Source organism: Astyanax mexicanus, chromosome 17 (assembly GCF_023375975.1).
Source record: "Astyanax mexicanus isolate ESR-SI-001 chromosome 17, AstMex3_surface, whole genome shotgun sequence".
Taxonomy (NCBI): Eukaryota; Metazoa; Chordata; class Actinopteri; order Characiformes; family Acestrorhamphidae; genus Astyanax; species Astyanax mexicanus.
Window position 1 is genome coordinate 33,675,672 of NC_064424.1, and position 17,372 is coordinate 33,693,043.

At 37.2% G+C, this 17,372-nt stretch overlaps 1 protein-coding gene across 1 annotated transcript in view; it reads right to left on the reverse strand.

Moving 5' to 3' along the window:
• csf1rb (colony stimulating factor 1 receptor, b) overlaps window positions 1-8,762 on the reverse strand; it is a 38,640-nt gene extending 29,878 nt beyond the window's left edge. The window contains exons 1-5 of the mRNA XM_022676346.2: window positions 8,611-8,762; window positions 4,601-4,861; window positions 3,871-4,155; window positions 3,025-3,161; window positions 1,135-1,297 (exon numbers count right to left, since the gene is read on the reverse strand). Coding sequence (XP_022532067.2) covers window positions 1,135-1,297; window positions 3,025-3,161; window positions 3,871-4,155; window positions 4,601-4,861; window positions 8,611-8,659 — 895 coding nt within the window. The 5' untranslated portion in view covers window positions 8,660-8,762. The remainder of the gene's footprint in view (window positions 1-1,134; window positions 1,298-3,024; window positions 3,162-3,870; window positions 4,156-4,600; window positions 4,862-8,610) is intronic.
• Between the last annotated feature and the right edge of the window lie 8,610 nt (window positions 8,763-17,372).

The window sequence follows — 17,372 nt, forward strand, 5'->3', positions numbered from 1 at the left end:
TACAGAGCACCAGAACATCCAGTCAGAGCAGAGAATAAACATGTGCTAAACATAGCTTTTTCCCATCCATAACGCTGAACTGAGTAAACCTGAGGGTACACACACACACACTCTCACACACACATATACAAAAGAGTATGTTCACATTTTCATATATATACATAAAAAGTGAATATTAACTACACAAAAAGTTACACAAAAAAACAAAGAAATAATAATCTAGTGTGTCCTAGACACCTCATTACCTCTATTCAATCCTGATTGTCCCTTGCACAACTTCCTCCACTGTTCACAATTTAATTGTTAGGATTTACTGTCTTTACTATTGATTAGATAATGTTTTTTCACTCGTTTTTTAAACTGTGTTTTGCTATCAGTTTTAGTCAATGATTCTGGTAAATCATTCCACTCATTAATAGCTCTATAAATTATGGTTTTACACACTTTACACATTTTAGCTTTTGGTAATCTGAAATAATGTTTGGTTGAATATCTTGTGGTATTGGTTTCTCTCTCAGTTACTTGCTCTAATTGATGATAAAAATCCACTGGATGTTGTTGCTCTTGTATATTCTTTATGAATCTCACCAGGCTTGATTTCCATCTGTCTTCAACAGTTAACCATTCAAGTTTATTGTGCACTGTATTTTAGTTAGTTCTGTATTGGCAGGGTAACACCAATCTTGCTGCTTTTTTCTGTATTCTCTGTAATTTCATTAGATTTTTTTTATGCAGTTGACCACACAGCTGCCCAGCAATCAAGATGAGACAATACTAATGATTGTACTAATAATTTTAAAACTGATCCATTGATAAAATCTGAATGAGACATTTACATATATTTATGTGTTGTAATTTTTATTTGTATTTATTCCAATATTAGTGATTTACTAAGCTAAAAAAAACACTTCCTGCCTGCAATTCTATTGTCGTTTGTTTGCCCCAAACTTTTGCACGCACAGTACTATATATCAATAAAAGAAGCTAAATTATATTTCAATAAATTAATATTTTAATTTAATAATAAATTATTAAATATTCATTACGGAAATTTTAGAATATATTGCCATTTTTTTACAGGAGCAGTTAATGTTCTAATATAAATAGGACTTTTCGAATTTTTCTGAAACAGACCTACGACTGTGAGTGAAACTATGGTGCTGTTCTGTCCGATGACATTACTGGCTGTACAGGTCAGATTCCCGCTGTCAGACACATTGACTACAGGAAGGGTCAGTACACTCGTCATCCGAACCACATCGCTGCTATTCATCCTCACAGTTTCTGCAGGCGGAACCTGCGAAACACAACCAATTAGAACATATTAAACAAAAATTCTAACCATGCATCTCTGACACATTTAACAGATTACTGTAGTATTTACAGCATTACTACAGTATAATGCAAACAACTCTGACTGTAGAACCCATAGACTGTATATAGCTGGACAGGGCATCGTCTCTCAAAAGTGAAGCCACCACAAGTCGGGCGCCCCCCTGCTGTTCGGTTGCAGAAAGCCGTGTAACCCCATCCCATCCCCATAGGTTTCAATGGCAAAACAAACAACTTTCAATTGTGTTTTTTTTCCAATATACTGTAATTCTACCTCCATTATTTAAATGCAACAGCTAGTGTAACCTCTGCTTATATTGTCAGATTTTCATATCCCCACAGAATTCGTATTTTAAAACGTTATTTAGCTCTATTCAAAAACGTGTGAGTATTGTAAAAGGGCTGGGTTACACCTAGAATTCTTCTTCAGCAGTTTAAACAAGAATCCGGCACTGCTAATGGTGCATTTTCCTCTGGTTACAAATCTGAGTTTTTTTTTTATTATCATGAAGACAGAATATTTATATCCTCCGTGACTATAAATAGAAATATACAGCATGATGATATACAGCTAAACTGTACAGAGAAAGGCAGTTAGTCCTTTAGCTAAGCAGACATAATATACTACTGATATACTAGTGATCAGTTACCTCAGCTTGGTTTTTTTCAGCTCTTATCTTTTAACTGATAAACAGGCAGTCTGTGTCTGTAAAAATGTATTAACTGATAGCTACCAAGCATGAAAAATGCAATTAAAGTTGTTATTTCCTTCAGCTGATTTGAACAAAGTGTATAAATGAACTTTAACTTGGTGTTTAATGGCACCCTGGCACCATACTGTGGTACTGCTCTGCTAGCTCTATAGCTAATGCTAGAAACACTGGGGAGGAGTCATTTACTTGATAATGTAATCAGTATAGAGTAGGTGTGACATTACTGGATAAATGTTTTTATGTGTGTAAAGCTATGTGTGTGGGTGTAGTAGCTAACAAGTTACCTAGCTCCTTTTGTTAAAGCTTGTCATTTGTTTTACTCTAATGTGGTATACGGTCCTTTGCACCCTGAATTTTTTCTTTTTATGATTGTCTTTTGTATGTTAAGGACAGCAGTTTTGCTGTTTTACAAAATATTAAAGGATTTAGAAAATAAAATCACAAAATATAATATATTTAGTACCTTTATACTTATATACTAAATGTTTTAAATGTTTTAACTAAAATGTTGAAAATGATACAGCAAATTAAAGTTGGGTCCTCATTTTAGAGTATATAATTTACAGACATACAAAGAATGCTGTAATTCCTTTCAAATGATCGAACTATCTAATATTTGCTTTGATAAAAAAGCAGCCTATTACATTCATAATATTTTCAGTACTGTGATTATTACTGTCATAAAAATGACAGAATGTTAGACACTCCAGTTCATTTCTTTTTACAGTGCATTAATTCCTCCCACTCTGTAAATACCTTTGAATCTTTTCCAGTAACCTAGCAACAACCAAAATCATTTATAATTTAACATTAAAATTCAGAATAGAAGTAAGCATGACTATTAGTGAATTAAAATGGACACTACATGCAAAATCCCCACTGAATGGGCGTGGCTAAGGTTCTGTAGCTGTTTGTACAAGTTAGTCTGTACACTGTGAATTTGTTATTAAATGAGTAATTCAGCTATAAAATTATTTACCTGCTTGGATGAGTGATGCCAGGTAATCTGGTAGGCGTAGCCAATGTTTGAGGTGATGCAGTTGACCTTCAGCGTTTCTCCGACAATCCGAACAATTTCGTCCATTTCAATAAACACAGAGGGAGGCTTCACCACGTCTACAATCAGAATTCACAAATCATCCTTCAAACACATTCAGCACATCGATCACTATACATAAAACCCTTAACATAGTTAAAACACAGATCATCACATATCAACACACCAAACATCTCATCACATATTAAACAGACACAGCAAAACAGTCACACATCAGTTATCTAACAGCACATCAAAACAATAATCCCACATCAAAATCAGAAAAAAAATACATCAATCACAAATTAAAACGTTAAAATGACATGGTTCTTCTTACACATTGATTTGTACTGAATTAGATTGTGTGTGTGTGTGTGTGTGTGTGTGTGTGTGTGTGTGTGTGTGAGTGTGTGTACTCTCTGTAGGGTAAATCACTGTGAGTGAGGCTGTAAGTCATTCTGTGTGGGGTGAGGCAGTATAAGTGAGAGTGTGTTAGAGTGCTTCCAGCCCAGATAAAAATGTACATGCTAGTCCAAAATTTGGGACCTTCCTGTATTTACTTTCTAGCTCCGCCTCAGACAGCTCTGACCAAATAGTTTTTCACATGGTTTGTTGTGGTGCATTTTGGTGCATTTGCTATTTTCCATGTTTGAATCAAGAAGGAAAATGCTCCAAATAAATGACCTTGTTAACTAAGATCTACAGATGTGAAAACACTCCTATAGTGTGAGTGAGTGAGTGTTTATCACTCTATGTGGGGAAAGGCAGTGTGAGTAAGTGTGCACTGACTCGGGGTAACGGTCAGCTGGTAGACGGTGGACAGTCTGCGGGTGGAGTTGAGGGTGGCGCTGCAGACGTATTCTCCGCTGTGGTCAGGCTGCAGGTTCCAGATCCAGATTCCCTGTTGGGGATCTGCGGTGTAATTCAGTTCGGGGCGCACGGGAGAACCGTCCTGCAGGCAGAGGGAGAATGCGGTGGCTGAGGGATCGGTCAGCAGACAGTCCAGCAGGCAGGGTGACCCCGCCCTTAGAGTGACCACCGAATTCACAGGCAGTGTGAATAACTGAGCAGGATCTGGTGGAGCAGAACACACTGACTTTACATTCTGAACAATTTATAGTGGATAATGAATTATTTATAGTACAAACTTTAACATATCTTTATAGATTCAGAATATTTCAGGGTGGAAAAGTAAATTCATTGTAGATATTAAATAAATATTGGAAAATATTGAATTATTCATAGTGGATACTGAATAATTCATAGTGGATATGGAATAAAGTACTGAATGCAATGTGGTGTGTTCTGTATGTGAGTTTAGTGTGGGCTGGGTGATGAGTGTGAGGTCTGGGCAGTGGGTTCAGATGAGAGAGAATCGCGGATGGACAGTGTTTATGTAGGAAATATCTATATATATCTGACAGTGTTTCTCAATCCTGAGTCTCCACTTCCCTGAATTGCGCACTTCAGTGTTTTTTTGCCGGAGGAAGCTTATGTGGAAACCTGGGTCCAAACTCACCCCTCACGTAGATGTGGACCTTGGAGAACAAGTCTGTGTGGTTCTTGTAACTGCACCTGTATGTTCCAGTGTGGTTTGCGGTGGACTGTCTGACAGTCAGAACATTTTTTGAAACATGTTGCCTGTGCTGGGTGAGTCGGGTTCTCCAGACAATGGCGGCCTGGCCTTCACATCTCAGGGAGAACCGGGTTCCTGATTGGACAACCTCTTCAGAGTGTTTCAGCACGGTGGAGTTCAGTCTGATCACAGGAACGTCCAAGTCTGCTGAAAAACAACAACAAGAGCCAAACTGTACCAAGGGTTTTATAAATTCAGTACGATTAGAACAGTGTGTAAACAGCAAATCTGATTTTAAGTGATTTTAAGGTCTAGAACAGCATGAAAAGCAGATATGATATATAGTTTTTTTAGAAGCTGACCTAGAACAGTGTAAACAGTGGATCTGATGTATAGGGTTTAAGAGCTCATGTAGAACAAGTAGATCTACTTTAAAGTGCTAATCTAGAACTAAAGTTAGCTGAAGTTGCCTTAATCTAAATCTAAACCATGACTATCTTACAAAATCATTAATTTTTTACTCTGTTAGCTGTTTATAACGTATCAGAATTGAATGATGAATGAACAAACAGATATGCTCTAAAATTACATGGAATAAAATGTCTTCTCATTAACTAATTGAACTAGTTTTTTCCTTCCACTGTAAGACAGAAATGTTAATATAGTATATAATGTGTTATTTACACTCAGCTAAAAAGAATAAAATGAACCTGCTCAGTTGATTGTAATTAATAGTTCATTGGTTTATTTTTACCTTACATTTTGTTATTTTTTAATTAATTCCATTTATGTGCTTTTCAAAAATGTCTGCTCTGTAATAAGTGAAATGTGTCATTAATCATGGTTTATTCCACTCAGATCAGTACTATAAATGAGTATGGTGTGTTTTTTTTTTTTGTTGCAGTGGGTCTGGAATTACAGTTAGTGTGGTTTAGTTTTTAATACTTGTGTAAAAAAAAAAAGAGAAGTAGGCAGAGCTTAGCTTTATTTATTTTTATTTGATTTTGTCTTCAAAAAGAGATACAATCAGAGTAGAAGCAGTATCTGATCAGAAACACAGCTATTGGTCATCAAGCTGTAAAAGTGATCAGGTTTGTTAGCAGGACATGATTAATTACATTTAAGCAGTTTTCAACATTTTATTTATGGATTTATTTTCACTCTTAAAAAAAAACATGTACTAGACTGTGGAGAGGAACCCTGGGGAAAATGTCTGCAGAATCTTCAGTCAGATTCTACTGCACTTTGTCTAACTCTAGACTTTTTTATTTGACATTAAAAATCATATGAGTTCTAAAAACCTCAGCTCTCCTGCTCCTCCTGAGGGTGTGACAGTACTGTAGCTTTAGTATTGCTGGACCTGAGGGGTACCGTGGTGTACATCTGAAGTAGCAGGGCTCTACCAGCTCCTGTTTTGTGACAGTGTTCATTAAACATATTGCTTTACTGTCAATAATGCATGTGTTACATTGGAACACAACACACACAGAGCTATCTAGAGCTATCTGGAATACAGTACAATGTTAGTTAAGATTTAGGGTGAGTCAGCATGGATTCCTGTCGACTATTGTTTCTTGTTGAGGTCCTGGATCTGAGAGCCAATCCGGGACACCTGTAAAAGCAGGGCCTGATGGTTCTCCACCAAGAGGCTCTGGAGGCGAGCCATGTTCACCAGGTGATTGAGATGTTGTTCCTGCTGGTCCCTCATCACACGCAGAACCTTCAAGATCTCTGTTTGGCCGGTAGCCACCTCTTTGTTCTCCTGGACCAGCTGGTTCAGCACCTTGACTATTTCGGCATACCATCCCCGGTTCTCCTGCTGTTCCTGGACCAGCTGGGCCAGCTTCTGCGTCAGCTCATCCATCCCACAGCACTGGGGCGCCGTGGCTCCCTGAGCCGCGCTGGACGGGGGGTCCTGTGTCAAATCGGACGGCTTGACTACTTCTTCGTTTGCTAAAGGGAGTACACACACAGCAGGCCTTCAGAACCGACATCCAGACAACACAGAAGATCAGACATGACAAGCCGAGACTCCGCTGCTGCGACCCTGGTCATCAAGGTCTGTGGGTGGTTACGGGGCCTTAGCTTTGAAGTCTTTACTTTTATTAGTGTTAATATTAATGCAATATGATGAATACTTTAGATTACACTGTTGATTCCGAAGGAACCAGATACACTGGTAGACTGAATAATGCATTGAACATACAGAATAATTCATTGTAGAAATGAATAATTCATAGTATAAATGAATAGTTCATTGATTCTGAATAATTGACAGTGGATACTTAACAAGTTATAGTAGTTACTGAATAGTTCATAACTGATGCTAAATATTTCATATATAATATGTGGTATATGAATATATTTATTGTTATGAGTTACTGGAGTGATGTGCACACTGGGAACCTAACAGCACTCTCTGTCTGATCAGCCTTTGTTTTGGATGTGTTGTGGTGCAGTTGAGACAGTGTATTTGGTGGGGGGGATTATTTTGAGGAAAGGGGAAGGTGGATAGGTGTTGCATGGGCTGTTTTGGGTTCTGGGGGAAACGTCTGTGAGAGAACACTCGGAACATGCCAGGAAACACATTGCAGCAGGAGGCCCAGCAAGGAGCCTCCTCTCAGGGGGCTGTTTCCCATTCCCACTTTCACTTCTGCTTCAGCCTGGAGGACACACACCCTCCCCCCCACCACCACCCAGCCCAGACACTGCAGTTACAGACCGGCCTCCACAACCACAAACCCCAACGCACCTGCCTAACCACCTGCCCAACCACTCGCCTGCCCGGGCTGAGCACAAGCGCACCTTTACAACTGCCTCAACTCGAATGTACAACAGTGGTGGAGAATGCGCACCCAACAGGAGAAAATCCCACCCAGGATTTAGCACCAGCTGCCTGTTTGGCTCTGCTAAATTGTCTCTTACTCGGTTTGCTTTATAACCCTTTTAAACCTTTATTAAAGCAGCAGGAATGTATAAACATAAACTTCATAAAGTCAAGTTTCAAAACTCTGCTATTGGATGTTTATGAAGTGTATAACATTACAAAAGTACAAAAAAGAACATTTATATTATGCTCATATTCCACAACATATCTTCCCTATATCAATTGTTGTGCATGTATATAGTTTTAAACACTGAGTGTGTTACAAATATTATGACATATAGGCTTGCTGATTTCTTTTGACAATTCCTGTATGCTTCACAAAATCACAATATAATATATAATCACACAAACATATTGCAATGTCCATATATATATATATATATATATTTATATATATATATATATATATATATATACCTAAACGCAACTGAAATGGGTAATTTGGGATGATACAGCTTATATATATCCCAAATCACCCATTTCATTTGGGTTTAAGTCAGGGATTGTGGAAACCAAACACCTTTTTGTTTACTACATAATTACTAATATTACGTAATATGTGTCTTTTAATTGTTTTGATGTATTTTATATTAATCTACAGCATAGAGAATAAATGAAATTAAGAAATAAAGAATATTCAAATCTGAAGGTTCTAAAGAGATATACATTTTATAAACTGAACACAGGAGGCACCCAGATCAGATCTTACCAAAGACTTCTCTTCAATCCAGATGGAATGCTCACAAGAAGTTGTTGGATAATAATAATAATAATAATAATAATAATAATAATAATAATAACAATAATAATAATAATAAAAATAATAATAATTGTTAGTTGGTTATGTATTTATGGTTTATGCCTAGTTCTTATTGATCTTAAGTTTTAATATTAAGATGACTAATATTGTTGGTCCCTGAAGTTTGCTGTTGATGTTTGGTGTTTGGTGAAGTTCACAATAAGAGAACTTGGTATAGATATTCAGGTACGTGTGTGTGTGTGTGTGTGTGTGTGTGTGTGTGTGTGTGTGTGTGTGTAGGTACTGGTGCGGAGTGTGTCCACTTACCCTGGGCAGTGGCCGGCAGCAGGGCGAGGAGCAGGACGAGGGTCAGCATCTCAGCGGTTCTTCTTCAGTCAGGTCTTGGTGATCTTCTTGATTCTGAAGCTTCAGGTTGACTGACGCTCGCTGAAACCCTGCAGCTCTAAAACCCTCTAACTTCCCTTAAAGCCTGGATCAGCCAACCCATCAGCCCTCCTAAAATCCAACCCAACCATTACAGAATAATTAAAGTCTTTATACTTTGTTCTTTTTAACTGAATATTTTGTATATCAGTAAACTTATAAAATACTTAACAAAATATATTTAGTAAATGCTTTTTTCATGATTAAAATAAACTTTTTATTGAAATGTATTAAATTGACTTCTGTTTCAATGTGTTAGTGTGACAGTGATGTAATATATGTGTGTAATGTGTATCAAATTTAATTTAATCTTATAATATTTTTATAAGAAAAGCACAAAAAGTCTAACATTATTAAATGTTTTTTTAATATTATAAAACATCCTGGGAATATATAATTAAATATACTATGATCACAGACAGTTATTGCCGAAAGTGTTTTTTCCTTAAAATTATTGCAATTAAACAACACAAAAAAGCAGAGAAAAAGGGCCATTTTTACATAATTTCATGCAAAACTCCAAAAATGGACCGAGCAAAATGATTGCCACCTTTTCAAAATTGTGGCTAAACAAGTTTATTTTAAGCATGTGATGCTCGTTTAAACTTACCTTTGTAAGTAACAGGTGTAAGCAATAAAAAAATCACACCTAAAATCAGATAAAAAAGAGAAACGTTGACTTTGTCAATATTTGCACTGTGTGTGTGAACTATTTGAGCACATGAGAACTAAAATTGTGGAAAAATAACAACAATCTAGGTTATCAGCCAACAATTTTTGGTTAGTTGAACATATTTGAACATTACAATTAGTGTTCTTAAAATGTTTAATCTGTCAAGTTTTCAGGATGTTCTTATAACATTTTTATTTATTATTGTGAATGTTCCTTTTAACATCATATTAGCATTTGGGAATGTTATGTGAGAAACATTTTAATAATGTTGTGATGCAAAATATTATTATGTGACACATTTTCGGAAAGTTCCACTGTAGCTAACCTGGACATAAAATAAAAAACTTGATGAAAGGTTGTAATGCAGGATAGTCCATTTATTTTTTTGCAGTGTTTTTTTTTTCAACGAGTGTATATAACAACAGAATACAACCTCAATATATAATGGCAATATATAACAGCTGTATACAACAGTGGTATACCATATTTTTTACAGCACTATATAAGTGATATATAACAGTAGTAAATACCTGCAGTATGTCACCTTAATATATAATACCAGTATTTACAGTGATATATAGCAGCAGTATATAACAGTGGTATATTTAGGGGCTGTAGAGAAGGCCTCGTGCTGAGTCAGCTGCCTGTTTCCTCTGTACAGGTTGTGCAATAGAAGCCTGCTGTCTTTTATCCTGTAAACAGCTCAGCATGTCCCAATCTACACAGCTTCTCATCTGCATTAGAATTAGAACACTTTAAGGCCTTAAATCTGCTTTGAGTTAGTATTTTTCTTTTAAGCATTTTATTTTGATTAAAATGTGCCAGTTTTATATTTGTGTTTGTTATTTTTATGTTACAAAACAAAACGCAGTTGAGTAACCCTAGTAACAATCATTGATGTGTAAGATGGTTACTTTTACTTATTAGGAAACTATATTAAAAATCTATTTATAATTAAATGATTGACTATATTTATGTGAAATACATAAGTTAAATTATCAAATATATAGATAATTAGTGGGAAAATATGAAGAGAATAGAATATGTGAATATGAAAATACAATGGATGTATTTATTTTAATGTATTATAATGGCAACTCAATGGTAGGCAAAACTCACAAAGTCTTTAGCCTGCATTAACAGTGAGTGGTCACAGTTTGGTGTGAAATGTAAAGTAATAATAATCATATTGCTACTAGTACTACTAGTACTACTACTAATGCTGCTACTACTACTACTACTACTACTGCTACTACTACTGCTACTGCTACTACTACTACTACTACTACTACTACTACTACTACTACTACTAATAATAATAATAAATAACATTTTATAAATATAGGAATTTTCATACTTCACAATATAAAAAAGGAAAAAAAACAATAACCCAAAATTTAAACAGAAAGCATATAAGCAAAAGTCAAATTAATTAATAATTTAAATAAAAGGAAAAAATGTAGAAGTGAACTATAATACTAAAGTATGAATTTTGAACATAAATTAAACAGATTAAAAAACAGATATAATATAGGCATCAATAAGACATTATTACAAAGTATCTCTTTTAAACTAACCTATGAAAGCTGGTAATGGTGAGATAAGTATTCATAAAGTGTCCCAGGGTTTTGGTGCATAGTTTTTGTACTTAACTTTCAAAACATTCTGCAAGCTGGTATTTGATTTGGTAATTTGGCTCATATTCTTTCAGACATTAAGAGATTGCCTGTACAAAAAAGTCCTAAACCTGAGGTCATAAACCTGAATATACTGAATATAGACCAGGTTATTCCATCAATGGATTTCTTCTTCCCTGATGACACGGGTATATTCCAAGATGACAATACCAGGATTTTTTGTTTTTGACTTCATGAGGCCACTGTACAAATTCAAATGCATACAAGTCCATGGAAATATGTTGTCTTTCTGTTGTTTTTATTTATTTGGTGTGGTGTAGGACCCCCCCATTTACAGTACTACACAAATGTAAGCTATATTTACTGTATGCAATATGTTGCAAAACTGTAATATTCACCTATTTTCACAATGAGAAACATGATAAGGAACATTCTCATACAAAGAGGACACAAAAATTTATTTATTGCAAAATGCAAAGAAACAGATCACTGTTCTTCAGACCTCTGATCTCGGTCAGGCAAGAGGACCTCATCTACATCAGCTGCAATATTCTCCCTCGCCAAACAGTGGGGGAAAAATGCCATTGCATGGCAAATCCATCTTTGGTAATCATCTGCGTGGATGTCATCACATGCCTCCCCCAAACATGAAGTAGAGCCACACGCTCGTGGGGTCTGCGTTTGTACACTTTCCACCTTCATGCAGAAAAGAATTCCTCTATTGGATTGAGAAATGGGGAATATGGTGGAAGGTGCAGCAAAACAAACTGTGGATTTAGAGAACCAATCATTGACCAGAGCTGCCCAGTAGAAACTTACATTATCCCAGATGACAACATAGTAGGGCTGTATCAGTCACATGAGGCCTCTTTTATATTCTGACAAGTGATTGAAACGTTCTGCTAATTAAGTTTATATAGCTGCAACTTGTGTGAGACTATTTGGTAATAAGGGTTTTGTATTTGGAGGCCAGTGATTCTCAGGTGAGCAAGGTTTTCTAAAAGATGAAATTTGTGTTTAGCGATTTGCAAAGCTGTGATTTAGAATGATATTTGAGTGAGAACATATAAAATTGTGTTTAGAGTTTAGCAGTTTGGAGTCACAATGTTGACACATGAGCTTCATGTTTTTGGATTTGTGTGCATAGTTCCACATTTTTTGTGTAAACATTTGGGAAAAACTGTAATTAGCAGAACGGTTCAATCACTTGTCAGAGTATAAAAGAGGCCTCACGTGACTGATACAGCCATACTATGTTGTCATCTGGGATAATGTAAGTTTCCACTGGGCAGCTCTGATCAATGATTGGTTCTCTTAATCCACAGTTTGTTGTGCTGCATCTCCCACCATATTCCCCATTTCTCAATCCAATAGAGGAATTCTTTTCTGCATGGAAAGTGTACAAACGCAGACCCCACGAGCATGTGGCTCTACTTCATGTAATGGGGGAGGCATGTGATGACATCCACGCAGATGATTACCAAAGATGGATTTGCCATGCAAGGCATTTTTTCCCCGCTGTTTGGCGAGAGAGAATATTGCAGCTGATGAGGTCCTCTGGCCTGACTGAGATCAGGGGTCTGATGAACAGTGACCTGTTTCTTTGCATTTTGCAATAAATACATTTTTGTGTCCTCTTTGTATGTGAATTTTCCTTATCATGTTTCTCATTGTGAAAATAGGTGAAAATTACAGTTTTGCAACATATTGCATACAGTAAATATAGCTTACATTTGTGTAGTACTGTAAATGGGGGGGGGGGGGTCCTACACCACACCAAATAAATAAAAACAACAGAAAGCCAACATATTTCCATGGACTTGTGTGCATTTGAATTTGTACAGCGGCCTCATGAAGTCAAAAACACAACCAAATACGTCTGATAATAGTGCTTAGAATTTATCTTGTCAGTGTTTATTTGATGCTCTGTAAGAGACAAGCATAAAATAGTTGTGTGTTATTAATAAGGAGTTAATAATTTTCAGTTTGTGTTTAGAGTTTTGAGAAACTGAGCCAAGTTTTTAGAAATGCGTTTAAACAGTTGGAAAAAACTGTAAAAGACATTTAAAACAGGTCTAATAGAAACAGACAGCTGGTATAACAAAGCTAGAAATATTTGTTCACATTGCACACAGATACAGTTCACTTACATTTGTGAATGTGAACGATCAAGAGCAAAAAATCTGATTTGAGCAATGTGACTTGTTCTTCAGAGTTGTTTCAGTGCTTTCATTCATTTTTGGTTTAATGGTGGATACAAAAGTATAACTACCAAAATCTTCCACGCCTTGCATTTTAACATGAGGAGGTTTCGATCAACATTGCAAACTCTCTGACCATAATAATGATTTTCTGGTACTTTAATGTTTTAAATATTACTACTTATTCTCAAATAAAATCCTTTAAACAGTGTGAGAACATGGTCTTTACAGTTCTGGCCAGAAGGTGGCGCACATCTAAACCTACGGGACGCCTGGAATCTGCTGGTCTAAAACTGGTTTAACTGTTTAAGGTATATCTTTACTGTGAGCAGTACAGTGAAAGTAGTAGAAACTTTTATCTATAAAATCTTGCTTTTATAGTCTTTTCAGAATATAAAACAATTTAACTGTAGAGACAGAAGTAAAATCAGGGAATGAGTGAGGATACCACAGACTTTAGATTAATTATCATCTGTTAACAGCACTGATAAATAACACCTAACTACAACAAGCTGACATGCTTTTTCTGCTGCATAAAGCCTCGTAATGTTACCTGTATATTACAAATAATATCTTATTTACAGCAGTTCTAAAACTAAACTGTAAAACACACAGATTTCAGCTGTAGCACTAAAACACAGTCAGACTGTCCTGCAGTAAAAAGGTAAGCTGCTGTAATCAGTAAAACCTGTGTTAGCCCTGGAGACTTTACTGTTTTTAATAATATTGCGTGTGGACAGGCCTGAACAAATGCCATTTCTTTGGGGATTATTATTTGTTTCACAAATATTTTCATACATACTTTCACTATTGAGCTTTTAGTGTGCTTAGAGCAACAGATTTTACTCCAGTAAAGAAAGAGTGTATTAATATATTACAAACAACGATCGGCCTAACAATCAGTTACATGACAATAAAACATCTGCAGGACTTTCTTCTGTTTTATTGAGAGTAGTTTAGCCCATTTCTTCAGCTCTGCCTGGATTTCTGTGTGCTTATAGCCTGTCTAAACTTAAACAGCGTGTTAGCATTAGCATTGTCTGCTTTAGAAGATTTAGAAGGAAATAAACCAAACACATAGCATTAGCCTACAATTATAAAGGAAAGCAAACAAAAATCGGATGACTGCTGAATACCTTCACTCACAGTTACCTCACCTGTCAATGACTCTGTAGTTCTAGTCAATGAATCTGGAGCTCTGTTGCGCTGTTGCACTGGATATTGATTAAGTTTCGCTGGGCCTGTGAGTATTGGTTCAATTTAATTTTCTGACTCACAGGATAACTATCCATTACAGAATTTGAATAAGTACACCAACAAAATGAGTCCCAATCTAACTAGGACTGGAAAGTACTTGCTTTAACCTGATATTAACCTGATATTCACTATATTTGTACTTCTTTTTTCATTTTCAAATTTTCATGTCTGAGAATGAGTGGGTTTTATATATATAATATTTGATTTAACCCCTCATTCCCCAGATAGCAATATCGATATTCTACACCAGTGTTCATTTTACACATGACGCATCCCATCAAGAAGGGAAAAAAAAAAACTGCCTGCCCACACTAAAAACTGATTGGCTGACTCTTTACAGAGAACAGGCCAATCAGAGCCCTCTTTGTTTTGTAACAGGGAGGTAGATGTATGTGATGGGGTGGTAGTTGTGTGTAACGGGGTGGTAGATGTGTGTAACAGGGTGGTAGATGTGTGTAGCAGGCTGGTAGATGTGTGTAACGGGGTGGTGGATGTGTGTAACAGGCTGGTAGATGTGTGTAACGGGGTGGTGGATGTGTGTAGCAGGCTGGTAGATGTGTGTAACAGGGTGATAGATGTGTGTAATGGGGTGGTAGATGTGTGTAATGGGGTGGTAGATGTGTGTGACTGAATGGTTGATGTGTGTAATGGGGTGATAGATGTGTGTAGTAGGCTGGTAGATGTGTGTAACGGGGTGATAGATGTGTGTAATGGGGTGGTAGATGTGTGTAATGGGGTGGTAGATGTGTGTGACTGAATGGTTGATGTGTGTAATGGGGTGATAGATGTGTGTAACAGGGTGGTAGATGTGTGTAATGGGGTGATATATGTGTGTAATGGGGTGGTAGATGTGTGTAATGGGGTGGTAGATATGTGTAGTAGGCTGGTAGATGTGTGTAACGGGGTGGTGGATGTGTGTAATGGGGTGGTAGATGTGTGTAGTAGGCTGGTAGATGTGTGTAACGGGGTGGTAGATATGTGTAGCAGGCTGTTAGATGTGTGTAACGGGGTGGTAGATGTGTGTAACAGGGTGGTAGATGTGTGTAACAGGGTGGTAGATGTGTGTAACAGGGTGGTAGATGTGTGTAGTAGGCTGGTAGATGTGTGTAACAGGGTGGTAGATGTGTGTAACAGGGTGGTAGATGTGTGTAGTAGGCTGGTAGATGTGTGTAACAGGGTGGTAGATGTGTGTAACAGGGTGGTAGATGTGTGTAGTAGGCTGGTAGATGTGTGTAACGGGGTGGTAGATGTGTGTGTGTAGATGTGTGTAGCAGGCCCGACGTTTTTATTTATTCAAATCAAGCAACAGGTGTAGTCAGTCGTAGGTTTAAGATTTTTTATCAACCTCACTGTGATCTATAGTTCTATAAATCTGTTTTCAGCTTCTCCTCCATGGTTGAAAGGCAGCTGGTCTGTGTGTGTGTGTGTGTGTGTGTGTGTGAGGCTCGTATCACACACAGCTGAACTGTTTGCCGGAGGGCGGGGCTGCGCTCATGCAGCGGCTCTCTCTATTGAAATGAATAGGATGCGCTGTGCTGGTGGACGGGGAGAGAATGCATCTTTCTTGCGGGCGCACTAACACTAAAATTGGATTTCAAGTCGCGGACCTCAAAATATTTTTCTGCGGGCCACAAGTTTGAGATCCCTGATTTAAAGTGCTCACTACAGAATACTGTCTTCCTCTGAGGATGAGCCTGCGGACCCCTAGAGAAACCCTGGTCTCATCCTCCTGTCCCTTGTGACTCACACACACACACACACGTGCACCTTTGTCTGTATGCGTGAAGTAAAAAAAACGTAACGGGGTGTCGAAAAATGGTAACGGCGTTATAGTTACAGTCAGAGTAATTAGTTACATTACTCGTTACTTTAAAAAGTAATGGCGTTAGTAACGCTGTTTATTTCAATGCCGTTGCTCCCATCACTGGTGGTAGGTGTGTGTAACAGGGTGGTAGATGTGTGTAACAGGGTAGTATATGTGTGTGACGGGGTGGTAGATGTGGATTGTGTTATTATGAGGTGGTAGATGTGTGTAACGGGGTGGTAGATGTGTGTAACGGGGTGGTAGATGTGTGTAACGGGGTGGTAGATGTGTGTAATGGGGTGGTAGATGTGCTTTGTTATTATGAGGTGGTAGATGTGTGTCACTGTATGGTAGATGTGTGTCACTGTATGGTAGATGTGTGTGATGGAGTGGTAGATGTGTGCCACTGTATGGTAGATGTGTGTTTTGGGTGATGGGGTGGTAGATGTGTGTGATGGAGTGGTAGATGTGTGTAACAGGGTGGTAGATGTGTGTTTTGGGTGATGAGGTGGTAGATGTGTATAGCTAAATACTAAGTCCAGTTTAGCAGCTTACTCAGTGTGAAAGTGTCTTCTTTACATTTTCCAGCAAAGAAAGCAGTGCAGAGGCGAAATATAACAGGATCAACATGTGTTTTGTGTCCATGGCATAGTTGTTTAAATTTTATACTGTGTAACATTACATTTTTCAAGATTTAAGCTATTTAAACGTGTACAAAAATTCCACGCTGATATCTTGGCATAACTCCGCCCCTATAGAAAAAAACCTTTTACATCAACAGTGAAACAACCTTTATAATGTTTTATTTTAAAGGGACTGAATTCACATTCTGGCTGCGTGTTTATCCATGTAATATTACGTTCACCTAATATTTATTATATTGTCTCTGTATTTAGCTAAAGCTTGTGGTAGAATATCACAATAATTCAAATAATTTTGTAAAATAAAAATGTATCTTTGTAACAGAACAAGCACAGCATGAAGAATTTGACATTGTCCTCCCTGTCATGCCATAACTAGGTGGACAAACGCGTGAGAGGAAGTAGAAAGTCAATAAGCTGGAAAATATATCT